Source organism: Meleagris gallopavo, chromosome 14 (genome assembly GCF_905368555.1).
Source record: "Meleagris gallopavo chromosome 14, MGAL_WU_HG_1.1, whole genome shotgun sequence".
NCBI classification, from domain to species: Eukaryota; Metazoa; Chordata; class Aves; order Galliformes; family Phasianidae; genus Meleagris; species Meleagris gallopavo.
The window spans coordinates 4,189,482-4,204,460 of NC_139417.1; the positions used below are offsets into that span (position 1 = coordinate 4,189,482).

Consider the following 14,979-nt stretch of genomic DNA (forward strand, 5'->3'; position numbering starts at 1 on the left):
ACGAGGGGGAATGGATTTCAATGGAAAGAGTGGAGGTTTAGCTTAGGTATTAGGAAGTAATTCTTCACTCAAGGTGGTGATAGACTGGATTAGTTTATTAGTTTATTCACTGGAATTAGTTTATTTGGCCATTGTCTAAGATAAACTTGAAAATGTTATAAGTTACATGAAATCTAATAATTTGCAGAATTTAAAAAAAAGCAAAAACAGTTGTGGCTACTTAGCAGACAGCTTTAAGTATAATTAAGAACAAATATAAAGAGATACTTGTGCAATTAGTAGCCTGTTGCTCAGTCTTCCTGAGTTAAAACTAATGTTGTTGCAAATCACTAATGCTCCATATCACAACATATAATCTTAAACATAACCCACTTGGGGACTGAATGTGAATTGCTGCTGAAGCAAAACTGTTATTAAGTAGGTTACAAGTAGCACATAAGTTGATAGCCCATAAACTACTCTTTAAGTGCATAACAAGTGTGAGTATGAAAGGCCTTGGTTTCCTGCAAAACTGTTTTCCAATGGATGGCCTCTCAGCATGTTCAGGTGCTGTCTGACACTAATGAGGAGACAATTCTTGCACAGGATTGCTCTGACCACCTAAAGGATTAAATTTCTACATGAGAGGAAAATTTTTAAAAGGCGTAAGCATACATTTGTTAGGAAATTGTTTTTATCATAATGGGATAGTAAAAAGATTCCTTGAGTAGAATCAAGAGGATGCTTACACTTTGCCTCTCACTGAGCTGTGCATTTTTGCTAGTGATATTATCCTCCTAGACTTCATGCAGGAATGTGGGTATTTCCTGCTGTTTTACTGGTAGTTGGTGGGAACTGCAAAATTAACAGCAGTCTTCACCAGTTCTACAGACAGAACAGTTACTAAGTGCCTAACAATGCTGTTTGCAAAAACATCATTGCATGAATTCTTTATGACTTACTCAAGATATAATAAAATATTCCTTTTGAATCCACACACAGTTTTTTTTTTTTTTTTTGTGCAATACAGTCATAAACAGGAAAATAAAAAAGTGAGAAAAAATAGCACACTTTTAAAGAAGAGTGAAAATGGATAATTTACCTTCCACGGGTTGAGAGAGAGGGAAGGAAAAAAGAAAGAAGATGTGTATTATTAATACAAAACAGATATAGTGGACACATGAAAGTCACAAAAAAGTCAGTCCAGCTAAGATATGCAATAATGTGTTCTAAATTTGATATTTTTCAGGTCTTAAACTGTTGCACTAAAAGCAGACTGTTAAGTGAGCTACTTAACACGCACTGGTTATCAGAGGGAGAGAGATGACTCTGTGACTAAAGCAAGCACGAGGTTGACTGCAAACATGGATTTGATTTCTGTTGCTCCAGAGTGCTGGCATTACTTCAGACAAATGAATCTCTTCTCCTCTAAGAGCAGCCTTCCTTCCCACTGTAGACCACCATAGACAACAAGCCTCTCAATCTCCCTTTATACTTTGGGATTCACACCTACCAGCAAGGGTCTTCAGGATACGTCTGGAACTAACGTCTTCTCGAGAGCACAATACAAGTGGCCAGGGTTTCGTCTGCCCTTCTCGGGGTGGGTACACCGATCCCACCGAGGTCCCGCTGCCCGCCTTGGGCAAGACTTTCCTCGTGTTTTCATCGTCCAGAAAGACACGGCGAACTAGAATCAATTTGTTCTCGGTACGGTGCGAACTCCTGGCAACGACGCCTTACCGCCCGCTCCCGGCTGGGCGGACCCTACGCCGGGCTATTTCTCGGGGTACCAGCGCCCTCGGCCGGCACTCGGTCCGAGGAGGGAAATGCCGTAGCGAGCAGAGCTGCAGCGCCGGAGCGCGACCCTTCCGAGCGGGGGCGGGCAGAGCCAAGCTCTTCCTCGGGCTGCACCAGTCCTGAGGAAGGGCGAGCCTTGCTCCGCGGTGGGAAGGACCGCTGCCAGCTCCGCACCCCCGGGGCGGGACAGAGCATCCCACCCGAGGAGCGCGGCAAGGAAAGGAGGAAAAAGGGGAGCCCCCTCCCCGTCTGGCCTCGCGGTGAGTGAACCAGGGCACGACAGCGGGCGGGGAAGAAGGGAGCGGCGGCACCCTGCGCTCGGGGCCGAGAGGAAGGGATTGCAGCAGCGCTAGGAGGAGCGGCGGGCAGCTCGCGGCTCCTCGGCCAGCCAAAGAAAGCCACCAAAACACGTGCCACAACTCTGGATCTTTAACTGCCCTTCTCGAGGCACTTCGCTGAAGTGGGTACTCCTTATCCGATCATCCCAGCCGGCAGCTGGTGCCGTTCCTCCCTCAGCACTGCAGCCTGGACAGCCTGGAGTCCCCGGGCAGCGGCTGGGTTCCCGTACGAGCAATATTCAGGCTGTACGCTGCTGTACGGCACACAAACCGATTGCATCTTTTTCGAGCAGAAAAGCGGGCAGCAAGACCGGCAGCTCAGCCGGCTCTTCGTTTGCCATCAGCTGCCAACCGGATGGAGAGCAGTTTGTTCCTCAGTGTTACATCCCACAACTTTCTGACAGCAATCAAACTTTTTCAGGGAAAAATTCTAGATATGTTATTTTGTATCCAGAGTGTCCGGGGGGGGGGAGACAATGGAAGTGGGGGTGTGTTGGGGCCATAACTTATTGCAAACCTGTGCTGTAAGCAGTTGTCCATTTTGTCTCCCCAGCCCTTCCTGTGCAGACACTGAGCGGGAATGATGGAGAGGAATTGGGCTTCTTAGATGAGCTGCTCCTCATTTATTACATTTATCTGCAAGACACCAGGCTCCCTAGCATTAAGAGGCCTTGGGCTCCACCTGTTCATTTTAACTATCTGTATAAGATCTAACAAGCAAATTATGACTGGAGGAGAGTGGGAGGTAGCTGAACTCAGTGCAACAGATATGCATCACTGCCCCCCATCCCCCAAACAAGGAAAAGGGGTGACTGTGAATGTTAAATGGGTTATTGCTAAAACAGTGAATTCCTTCATATATTACTACAGTAAGCTTACAAGATGTTTAAAAAGATTAATAGCTCAATATCTATTCTGAATTGGAGACTTCTCTACCCTCCCTCCCTTGCCCCCCCGCCCCCCCGATAGGTACATTAAGGTACCCAAGTGAGCTGAAACTTAGCCTTTCAGTAATAGGTTTTAGCTTAAAACCACTAAAAGTTCACTTGAGTTGCAATTTAAGATCATTTTGGTGCAGAGGAGACAGTAGGAGGAAAATTCACATTTTTCATCTGATGCCCTAAAGGATTCAGTCTCTTTTATAAAAACTGTTAAAATCACTACTCCGAGCCCTTCTTTAAATAAAATAAAATGAATTATATGTACTATAAAGAAATTTCTTATTATGAATTGCAATATTGGCATGATCACAAACTTGACTCTTGTCTGCACTTATCCTGAATAGATCCTAGCTCTGACAAGAGAGGAATTCTAAAACTTTTCTTGAAAAAGATCAAAATTAGATTATTTGCTATGTATAGTAAGAGCTAGAGAAAGGAGAGAATGCCTCGAAGGATCTGGTTCCAGTTAATATCTCTTTGTTGGAATGTACTGACTTTCCCATAAATCAGTTTTCTCCTTCTTTCCAGCATTTCCTCAGAACTCAGAGAAGTTATTCATAGATGTCTATTCAATAGAGTCTTCACAAGTGGCTAACGCTGTGTATCAGACAGTAGAACTTCATTTATCCAAACCCAATTCAGTTAACTTAATTCAGTTAGCTCTTCTGGTTTCAATGTTCACAATGAAATATAGGCCCACTGCTAAAGAGGATTGATCAAGAATGCCAGCTAAAACTGGAAAAAATCTATAATCTTCTGATAATTTCAACCTAAGACACATAGACTTTAAAAATAATTCATTCTTCTTCTTTTTTCCCTGAAGAAATATGTTTTGTAGTATAGTAATATCTAGAAAATAAGTAGTTGATTAGACTACTGAATGCATGTATACATCGACTACTTATATTTAGGAAATTTCAGTTTTAGAATATAAAACTGAATGGTTAGTCATCAGAAGACAACAGCATTATGGAGCTGGGGGTGGTATAAAATAAAAACGTCCAGACTTCCAATGGGTTTCCAAGTCTTACTTCATGCAACTAGCATTTGAAAGATACTGAAGTTACATATTGATAACATCTGCATTTAGGTTGCACTGTAGGAATTTAAAACGGGATATCTGAGATCCCCATCTACTACTATTGACTATACTAATTATGTTGTACATAAAAAATTACTTCGTTTCTGTATTCCTCAGAACAGATTTCAGCTGTCAGTGACAAACATTAACAAAAAGACCTTATTAAAAAGGAAGAGAGGGAGAGAGAGAGTAAGAGAGAGAGAAAGAAAGAAAAAGAAGGAAAGAAGGAAAGAAGGAAAGAAGGAAAGAAGGAAAGAAGGAAAGAAGGAAAGAAGGAAAGAAAGAAAGAAAGAAAGAAAGAAAGAAAGAAAGAAAGAAAGAAAGAAAGAAAGAAAGAAAGAAAGAAAGAAAGAAAGAAAGAAAGAAAAAGAAAGAAAGAAAGAAAGAAAGAAAGAAAGAAAGAAAGAAAGAAAGAAAGAAAGAAAGAAGGAAGGAAGGAAGGAAGGAAGGAAGGAAGGAAGGAAAGAAAGAAAGAAGGAAGGAAGGAAGGAAACAAGGAAAGAAGGAAAGAAATGCATTTTCAAGTGATAGGACTACACGGTTTTGCTGAGGACTCTCCAGATGGGTTTCATTTTAAACTTAATAAGTCAAAGACAAAAATTTTGACTTCTGCTTTTTGTTGAATAGACTCCAGTGGTAACCTAGCTGCATACAGCAAGGTATTGATAGATACCAGGTTAGATGAGATTTTTAGGCTGCTGATTGGGTGTTTGCTCATATGCTTAATTTACTGCATCAAAGGACGTGAATTATTTTAGATGTTTGATTATAATATTAAAAATAACATGATCACTTTCAATTTTATATGCTATACACAAATTCACCATTTCATTTGTCAATTCAAGAATCATTCTCTGAAAAACAATACTGGTGTGCTTGAGTTTCCCCACCTCCTTTTGTTCAGTTAAGCATCTCCAGGGATGATTTCTTTGTTTTTTTTCTTTTTCTAAATTGTTTTCAGAATGTTCCTATGTCAACAGCACAGAAGCCACTGTATTCACTGGTTCTGCTGCTAAGTAATGAGCCTGCAACTGTGTTCCTGCAAATTAAGGGTCTCTAGACTATGAACCACATCCAGGCATTTTTCCTTTTTGAATAAGTAATGTTTCCCTAGCCAAGTTTCTGTCAGTAATTGAATGCCAGGAGATGTTTAGTAATTAGTTCCTGATACTATTCCTGTAGCTCTCATTAGCTGTACAGGCCAGTATTACTTATTTTCCCCTCTCCTGAAAAAGCAAATAAGGAGGATCAGGAAAGATTGCTAAGCTCAGGGAAGCAAGGGTGAAAAAGGAGAATATAGCGGCTGTGGCACTAAGATGTATAGAAATGCACAGGAAAATACACTCCTGCACTCTTCCCCTGTTTTCAACTATTAAAATATATCTCTAGGCATTACAATATATGGTTTTATATGCATCAGTACTGAACAAAATGAGAATTCAGATAAGCAGAATGTATTTTGAAATATACCAACTCCAGAGATAGCAAAGACGTATATGCTCTGTCCTTAATTATGCATGGAGAAATAATGCTTTCAAAAACTCAATCTTAAGTCAAAAATCCAAAACGAAGCCCAGAACAAGGTAATGAATTAACAGATACTAAGTAAGCCTCAGTAAAAACTCTAATTTTTGTAGGCTTTCAATACTCTGAATTTTTAAGAGAAAGAAAAGATGTGACTTGCAATTATGTACCATAAGTACACCAGGGAAAAAATTTAAGGGACTTACACATGAACAGTGTGTGAAAGCACTGATTATAGGCACTGTTTATAGGCACGAGCATTTACAGAATAAGGCTTGCATGCCAGAAATTGTAACCATTCTTTACAGAATAAAATACTTTGCTCCTTCACTATTACTCATCAACTTTTGAGCAGTTATAGAATTTTAGGAGAGCCGTTCTATATAAGCCAAACCAAACTTCACAGGTCTGAATTTGGTTTTGTTTTCTAGCTTCTATTCTGGTATGGTCTCTTCATATTAAAAGTATTTTAATATTTTAATATTTTAAAGTATATTAGTAGAAAATTATATGCTCATCTATGGAAATTAGTTAGGAAATACATTCGTTTTATGTTTGTACAGTTGAATCCAACTATTGCCAGTATTTTCTGTTCACATAAGGATTTCTCCACACAAGAAATTATTTTAGTTGTACATTAAACTTCAGTAATTTTCATAGGATATTTTACATTTTAAATTACTCATTATGTAAAATATTGTAGAAATATGTTGTGTAGGGAAGACCTAAAAGGGAAAATGACAAGCACTACAGAGATTGAGAGTATTTCTTTTCTTTTCCAGAGTTCCAGCATTAAAAATTACAAAGCAACCCAACATATTTTCGTCCAGGAGTGTAAATCAAGATTGAGTTTCCAAGTCTGGGGCATCTTCTCTGATTTTCATTCTCTGCTCTTGTACAAAAGATGTCAAAAAACACAACAGAGAACTCAAATTATACTCACTCAGCTCTTCTAGGTTTTTTCCTGGCTAGCATTTCACTGATCACTGTTGTCATGAATATATTAGTATTATGTGCTGTGAAAACTGAGAAGAAGCTGCAAACAGTTGGCAATTTATACATTGTTAGCCTCTCTATTGCAGATCTTATCGTTGGTGCAGCTGTTATGCCCCTTAATATTGTTTATCTCCTAAACCATGTGTGGACTCTGGGCTTTACAGCTTGTTTGTTTTGGCTGTCAATGGATTATGTGGCCAGTACTGCATCTATTTTCAGTCTCTTCATATTATGCTTAGACCGTTACCGTTCAATTCAACACCCACTGAAATATCTCCAGTATAGAACAAAAATGAGAGCATCACTGGTGATTTTGGGAGCTTGGTTGCTCTCCTCCTTATGGGTCATTCCAATCCTATGGTGGCATGATTCTGCTAATGATGAGAAAAGGAAAGGAAAGGCTAAATGCGAAACTGAATTCTCTCATGTCACTTGGTTCAAAGTGTTGACAGCCATTGTCAATTTCTATCTGCCCTCTGTTATAATGTTGTGTCTCTACTGTAAAATATTCAGAGCTGTTCGAAAACACTGCCAACAGCGAGAAGTCATCAATGGATCATACTGCTCTTTCTCTGAAAACAAAAATGTAATTCATAGTAAGGCAAAGGACAAGCAAAATATTTGCCTCCAAAAGCAAAGCTTACATGAAAACACAACTCATAAAGACAAGCAAATGTCCTCTGAGTGCAGAAGTATGGCAGCAAAACCTCTTTTCATTAATTCTGACAAGTCTTCAAAGGCTTTTGTTAGCAGCAGCAGCAACAGCAAAGCCTTTAAATCTAATGGTTTGACTCTCACCACTGCCCAGTCTCAGCCAGATCTGGATAAAGAAGGAAAGAAGAGTATGTGTGTAAAAAAGGACAATAAAAATGAAGAGGACCCTCACTTACAGGACAGTGACTTAAGTGGTGCATCAGACAGCGATACTTTCACAGAGAACGTACCTTCTGGAGAGCAATCCAATCCTAATCCTGATAGAGCCTGCATTCCTCAAGAAAATACAGAGAACAGGAATTTCAGGGGACTGACTTACTTGAGAAAAACCTGGCAAACCCTACATACTCATTCCAAACGTCATCTTCGAAGACAGCATGTGAGCAGGGAGTGGAAAGCAGCTAAGCAGTTAGGGGTCATAATGGCAGCCTTTATGCTGTGTTGGATTCCCTATTTTGTGTTATACATGGTAACTGTTTTCCAACACCGTGAACAGTTTTACAAATTACATATGTTCACTATATGGCTTGGCTATGTGAATTCCACCTTAAATCCATTCCTGTATCCTCTTTGTAATGAGAATTTCAAGAAGACATTCAAAAAGATCCTTCACATTCAGTAATATCACACTGGCTTTTTTTCTGAGCTAAAAAGCAACCCATAAAATCAATCAAATGAAATGTTCCAGTTTCAAAGGCAAATACCATGGATAAATTAGAAGGATTTGGAAAACTAATTTATAAACAAGTGTTAGTAAAAGTGGGATATGTTCATATAACAGCTTCAACACATTTGAAGAACGAATTCTTATCAGGAATCTGAAAAGCTCAGTAGCCAGTCTCAGAACTGTTACACTATTGTAAATATTTTATGATTTGAGATTCTCTCTTTCATCATATAGAACCAAACAGACTGTACGAAAAGAGATCATCAGGGATTGTAAGTTATTCAGCTGTGGAAAAGGCAGAAAGAGAATATTGTTTCTGTGACCGGTCAAAGTTTTTTTTCTCTTTTAACTTACTGCTTTAAACAGGGAACACACTGCTTGTGAAGAGAGATCTTCTGCAGAAAGAGGTACTTTGCATAGTTAAAAAAGAAGCTTCTACTGTTTGAAAAAAATCTACCTTGTTTATTTATAGCTTTCTCTAAGTCATACACTTCTTTGGAAGTCATATTTTAACTTACAGTATCCAGTTAATATCATGCTTGCTTCATTTATACCAGTACACTTTAACTTCACTGAAAAAAGCAGTATTGTTGTGTCCTACACATTTTGCTAAGACATTCCGAACTCAAGATAGTATCAAGAAGGGTAGGCTGTTGTCTCTGACAACATATATTCTTTGAGAATATACCTGATTATGGCCTATATGTATTTTATTCCTCCTATGACTTGGCAAATAGCCTAAGCATGCAGCAGCAATGCTAATGCATATCTTTATGACAGGTAAACTCTTCTCGCTACAGTGAGACAAAGTCCTAAGCAGTAACTCAAGCTTGCAAAATAGGAAATAAAATACATGAAGTATTTTTACCTTTCCTGTCCTTTACTTATATAAGTTGTGCTGTAAACGCTGTTAAATATTTTAGAAGAAGCAGAATATTAGAATACTTATGGTTGGAAGGGTTCTCAAGAAGCCACTTAAATACAGCCTACAACTCAAAGCTGTGCTTTTACAGTATCCTTAGGGCCTCATCCATTCAACAACATACGAAAAGGGCTTCCTTTGAAAAAGCTGGAAGGCAGCTTTGACAGAGAGATTTGCAGGTTTCACCCTAGCAGTCAAGTCATTCCCTTGTTAAGCCATCCATTTCACTGTTTCTAAGTATGAACAGCGCAGTGAGGTAAACCCTACTTTTCAGACAAAGGAAGAAAACATAGTTCCTTAGCAAAAGACTGCATAGTCACTTACATTACATGAGCTGATGATTTAACAGAACAGTTACATCAACATAAACCAAAGTCTGCAGATTGGGAAGAAAGATGGAGAATTGAGGCCAAGGAGATCTCTGGTCCTGTATGATCCAAATACGTCAAGACTGTACATTTGTGGTACACAAGTGAAACATTCATTTCTATATTGTGATGGAACTAAGCAAAAGAAACATTTTGAGCAAACACTAAATCTGACCTCTGGGGCAGAATTGCTATGGGACTGCCGTTACACAGTCAGTTTTAAGAAGACCAGAACCAGATAGCTTCACCTGTTGCAGGGGGCCTGCTTTGCAGGGGAGCTGGACTCGATGATCTCTAGAGGTCCCTTCCAGCCCCTTCAATTCTGTGATTCCGAGATTCTGTGATAGCTTCAGCAGCAGATGTCATATTCGTATATAGTAGTGAATTGCATTTAATGGTGAATTTTCCATACATTTTAGGAAGGGTGACTGGTGAGGCATCCCGTAAGTTCAGTGTAAAAAGAATATATTGTCATTTATGGGGGAAGATGAAAATGTGAGCGAGTCACCAAAGAACTTATCAGATTCTCTGATAGACCCTATCACTGTGAAACCTTGGGAGACCGGAGTGTGTGACAGAGCAAACAGTGTCTGTTTATGTATAAGGGTGAACAGGAGGTTCTTTTCTATGTCTTGTTAATCTTGTCGCACTTAAAAACCTTTCATCTTTTATCACTGTTGTTTGGGAGAAGTTAGGGCCAATTAACTGATTAGAGGAACTGTTAGGGGAACAGGAATTTCTTGTTTGTAAGTGAATGGTATATAAGGTGTATGTTGAACACAATAAAGTAGAACTATTCTGATGCTACAAGAAACTGTGAGAGCTCTCTAACTCGACTGAGCACCGACACTCGTCATTTTGCTGTGCTGATGTTTTTACCACTTTTAGAATGTTTGCATGCTTCTGAAACAGCTGTTAGCTTAACAACAAAGGTCTGACAGAACCGGAGCTGTTTTAGCAGAGTGCTGTCACGTGTTTGGTGGGAAAAGTTAAATGGATGTTCTGTCTAATATCTTTTTACATCAGAAGAGAAGATTGGTAACAGCTGCAGGAACAATTCTCAATTCTATGTTCTTACTGATCTTGAGCTACTTAGAGTCTTTCTGTGCCACACATCCTATTTTGCAAGTGAGCGTGACAAAACTTAGAAGAACAATTGAACACTTAAGACATTTGCATCATGCTTATAATTTTTGGATGCAGTACACTAAATAAATGCAAAGTATTATTATCCCTTCCGTTTTATATCTGTTAATTAAATGCCTGAACGTCAATAGTTTTGTTTTTTTTTTAATAGTACTTAACATTAAATGAAGGCCTAGTATCTGCAGTTTTCTAAGTGGTTAGCTTGATATTTGGAAAAATGCACTAAATTAATTAATATAGTCTAATGTATCAAACAAGGTTCAGAGATTGATTAAATTTGATCTTAAGTAGTATTCAGGAACAACTGCAATCAGAAAACTCTAATGTAGAAAAAAAATATGCCAAAATATACAGATAGTGTATATATATATATAAAAGTAGTAACATTCATTCGGTAATTCTGGCAACTTTTGCATTGCAGGAACATTGTGCAAGTAATAAAACAAACCTTTCAGACTACAGAGCAGCATATTTTGGAACATACGCTCTTATTCAAAGCCATTCACAAACTATTCTTAAGATCAATAGCCATTCTGCTCTTTTTTTTTTATTTCTATTATAATGTGCAACAGCAATTCTATATAAAATAGATGGTAATTCAGGTGTGCACTAGGGAAATAAAAAAAAACAGCATAATGATAGTTATGCATAGCACTAGAACACAATAACCCAGGGGCTACTTAGATTATCAAAAAGCGTTGATCGTGACAATTGCCTTTTCTGATTTTAAAACGTGTTGAAACAGCAACTTTAACAAAACCAGTGAAATAATATCACCATTAAAAATCAAAGCATACTTCCGGTATGATTAAAAACTATTCAATACAAAAGAGATAAAATTAAACAAATGAGCTGCCTGGATTTTTTATTTATTTATTTTTTTAATGTCCTTTCAGTTTTATCCATAATCTAAATGTGGCAATTACAAAAATGGGGAAAGTTGTCATAATAGACTTCTCCGATGTGATAAACAGAATCCTTAATAACAAAACAGGAAAATTGGAGACTTCCTGTCTTAAGCTTCCAGTTAGCAAAGTATGTAACAGGATTTATTAGTTTCTTCTTCTGAGAAGCAGAGAAAAGCAAATCAGGGTAAGGAATGAAGAAACCTACCACCACGTGGGGCCAAGCCTCCAGGCGTGGTTTCCTGCAAATATTTTCAACATTTTCCAGTTAATAAACGAAGTCAGAAGACTCACAGTTTTAAGTGAACGTAATTAATTTCTTGGAATTCTTGGACAGAAGTTCTACTTTTTTGAGGGTGTGGTTAGAGCAACCAACTTTAAGAAGCAGAAAAATACACTCACCCTTCCATGTTTCTTTGTGTCAGTGGGGACATCTAGAGGGAAATAAGAAGAACTGTGGGATTCTGTATCAAGTTTGATGTAGCATGCAAGTTTATTAAAGGGAGGGTGCAATTTCTAAGTGGATCCTGCCATCTAGTATATGTTTTATTCTCCGTATTATTTAACTCCTGCAAAGCTGTCATCCAGGGAGTCCCCAGCCTACAGTGATGTAGCTGGTGGCATGCACATTTAGTCTCTTCCAGGTACAGATTTTCCATTTGACATGTCCTTGCTGATCTTGGTGAGGTTCCTCTCAGCCACAGCAGGGTGCTGAGGCTCCTCACAGAGCCCAGTCCTGCAGCACTTCAGCTGCTGCCCTCACTGTGGTGTCATCCAGAGGCCTGAGCAGGGTTCCCCTCATCCAGCCTGATGATAGGAGTGTTAAACATTACCAGCACAGGTCTCAACCTGCCTGGAAAACCCCAATAACCCGCTGGTGGCTGTTTTTTCTACCTGTTGAGCACGGCTTTCTGTGCCCAAAAGCTGGGTTTTAAGACAGCTTGTTGACCAATTGAGTCCATCCCTTGCTCAGATTACTTCTCTTGCCAGGTCTCATGAAGGTAAAGGCTTCAGAGACGATGCCTATATCGTGTTAGGGACTACATATATTGGCAGCAGCTGCAGTACCAAGTGTCACAGATGGCATAACTGGGCTGAGGACATTTGCTGACATAAAACTGGGAATGTCTCCAGCATTCAGCCACCATGCTTTTATATCATTTATCATTTATATGATCTAGCTGACTAAATATGCTTGATAAATCTGGAATCTTCAACACTTCATCAGCGCCATATTCAAAGCATAGCATCCTTGTGCAGGTTGATATAACAATCATAATCACAAAGCAGAGGGTGGGTTGTAAGTCCATATTACTTCACGAGCCGTAAAGTGAGCGTACTTCGTATCTTCTCGCCATTCATGCAGTTGTTACAGCGAGCACACTCAGGACGGCACAGAAAAGAACCTTCAGAATCAGCCGGTTTGGGCTGGGTTGCCACGGGCACTACTCCGCACCACAGCGCACCGCCACAAGGGAGCAGCGCTGCGCTGACTGACATTCCCGCCTCAGGCGGGGCCAATGGACGCTTCTCCGCCGCACGCCCGCTCCCTTCCCTCCCTCCGCGGTCACATGATGGAGGCACGGCATCATCACGCTTCGCGTCAGCTGGTAATGCCGGAAGTACTGCGCGCTGGAGCCGGTGAGCGGCCGTGCGCGGTCGGGGGCCGTCTGACGTGAGGAAGGCGGCGGTAGCTGAGGGGCATTGAGGGCATGCCGGCTCGGGCTCCCGGCTGCGTACCCCGAGCTCGCCGTGTCCCGGGCTGGTCTCGCTTCCAGAGCGGGAGTTGGGGTTCTGCCACGGAGGGCGGGAGGGAGTTCGTCCCTCGCGGTGCCGCAGTGAGGAGGCGGCGTCCCATTGCGGGGCTGTGCGGGGCGCCGCGGGCGGCGCCTGCCGCGCTCAGGGCTGGCAGCTGGCGGGCAGCTCGTCTGCAAGGCGTGACGGTAGTAATATTTCCTGGAGGTGCCCCAGGGCATGGAGGAGCCCTGGGCAGCCCGAGCTCGGGGGCAGCAAGCCCACGGCAGGGGTGGGGCTGGGGGCTGCGAGGCGCCTTCTAAACCAGCCCTGCTGTGATCCTAGAAATAGGAAAGCGTGCTCCAAAAATAATAACTGATAACAAGCATCAGATAAGCTCAATGTCTGGCTCAGCTTTTCTGAAAAAGCACCTTAGGTAGTGCTTTGCCTTTGCTCATAGAAAGGAGGTCTTCAGAATATTCTCTATTCTGTAACACAGAGTGGGATTTTATAGAAAATGTGGGTTTTAAGGTGTTTTTGTGAATCTAGTTTAAAACCTGTAACTTCATGATAGTTCCAGAGGATATATAACTGCTAATCGTGTTCTTATGGCAGATTATGTCCTCCCTCAAGGACAGGAGAGGTGTTACTGAAACACCTGCTCTGTGCTTTTCTGGACATATTTTGCAATTAGACTCGTCTGAATGCTTGCATGTTTAAAGCAAGTGCAAGGGCTTGTGCTTTTTTTCTGGCTATTGTTGCTCATTGCACTTGTTAGATTTCCTGTCAGTTACAGAACGCAGGAGTTATCTCTAAAGTGTATTGGTAAATCTTTTTGCTTCAAGCTCACTTTGCAGCTGAACTCTTGTGAAATTCCAGATTTCTGATGTCTCTTTATTCCTCACATTCTCCTCGTGACTGTTAGAAGCCATGGGTTTCTATCTGCGAGTTCTACAAAATATACCTACAACACATCTATATGTAACTTGTTGCACAAACTTTAATGTACTGATCTTGTGTAAGAAAGCATGTGAGTATTTGCATGCAAATGCATAAAATTATATTTTTGAAAGTGTCAGTAGATCAGAAATGATTGTCTATTCTATTCTGTTCGCATATGCGTAGCATAGTGAGGTCCTCTTTCATAACAGCAGCTCTTTAAGTACAGGAATAAGGGAATTAAGTAGGGTCTTGAAGTTCATTTGCAGTGGATGCTTTTAGGCTAGTATTTTCAGCTCGTGGTACGTGGCTGCTTGGTGTTGTCATCTGGGTTCTTGGTCATTTAAAATATTTGGCAGTGCAGTTTGTTGGGCGTGTCATGAAGGGGAATAAAATGAGAACTTACTCCAAAGGCTGAAAAAGAACAAATAATTCAAAATGAGTAAATCTCTCATTGTAATAAAGCTTGTCTGGCAAAGTAGGCGTTGACTTCATGTTGCTTTTTGTTATTAATTGTAAAAAGAGCTAAGTAATACTTCCCTGAATTTGCTTCTGAAAACAAACCAGTAGGAAGAGAAGAGGGTGTTTATGGATTGGTTTTGATTAGGCAGCTAATGAAACTCTCATAAAAAGTTTTATTGTAGACATTTTGGCATGACATGCAATGCAATGTGACTCAGTTATTGCTAATGCCCATGTGACGCATGAGTGTTTGCTTGTCTTATGGTGAGCAATCTGTATTTTTTCTTCTAGTATTGTTTTCTTGAAAAATAAGTTCTGTAAGGTTTAAGATTTATGTAGTTGTGAAATTTAAACTAGCTGGTTATAAATACATAAGTATATGTGACTTCTACATCTTAAATGCAGGAAAAACAAGTCTTATTAAAATGATCAGAAAATGCCATGTGGCTAGCTCTACTTTGTGTAT

At 40.1% G+C, this 14,979-nt stretch overlaps 2 protein-coding genes and 1 long non-coding RNA gene across 12 annotated transcripts in view; 2 read left to right on the forward strand and 1 right to left on the reverse strand.

The window, feature by feature from the left end:
• Positions 1–1,667, reverse strand: part of LOC109369903 (uncharacterized) — a 93,989-nt gene extending 92,322 nt beyond the window's left edge. The window contains exon 1 of the long non-coding RNA XR_002119550.3: positions 1,493–1,667. This is a non-coding gene — a long non-coding RNA (uncharacterized LOC109369903). The remainder of the gene's footprint in view (positions 1–1,492) is intronic.
• A 100-nt stretch (positions 1,668–1,767) lies between these two features.
• On the forward strand, positions 1,768–10,141 carry HRH1 (histamine receptor H1). Its single transcript, XM_010718413.4, has 2 exons — positions 1,768–2,036; positions 6,443–10,141. The coding sequence occupies exon 2, from the start codon at positions 6,565–6,567 to the stop codon at positions 7,990–7,992; it is 1,428 nt and encodes a 475-aa protein (XP_010716715.1). The 5' UTR covers positions 1,768–2,036; positions 6,443–6,564; the 3' UTR covers positions 7,993–10,141.
• Positions 10,142–12,872: 2,731 nt separating this feature from the next.
• The window catches only part of ATG7 (autophagy related 7), a 116,157-nt gene continuing 114,050 nt past the window's right edge, over positions 12,873–14,979 (forward strand). For 8 of the 10 annotated variants that reach the window (XM_085235963.1, XM_085235966.1, XM_085235967.1 and 5 more), the window contains exon 1: positions 12,873–13,019. The gene's annotated coding sequence lies outside the window, so the exon portion shown is untranslated. The other 2 variants (XM_085235962.1, XM_085235961.1) reach the window with 2 other exon arrangements.

Excerpts from the sequence above, each read along its gene's own strand:
- HRH1 (XM_010718413.4), top strand. The coding sequence starts at position 6,565 with ATGTCAAAAAACACAACAGAGAACTCAAATTATACTCACTCAGCTCTT.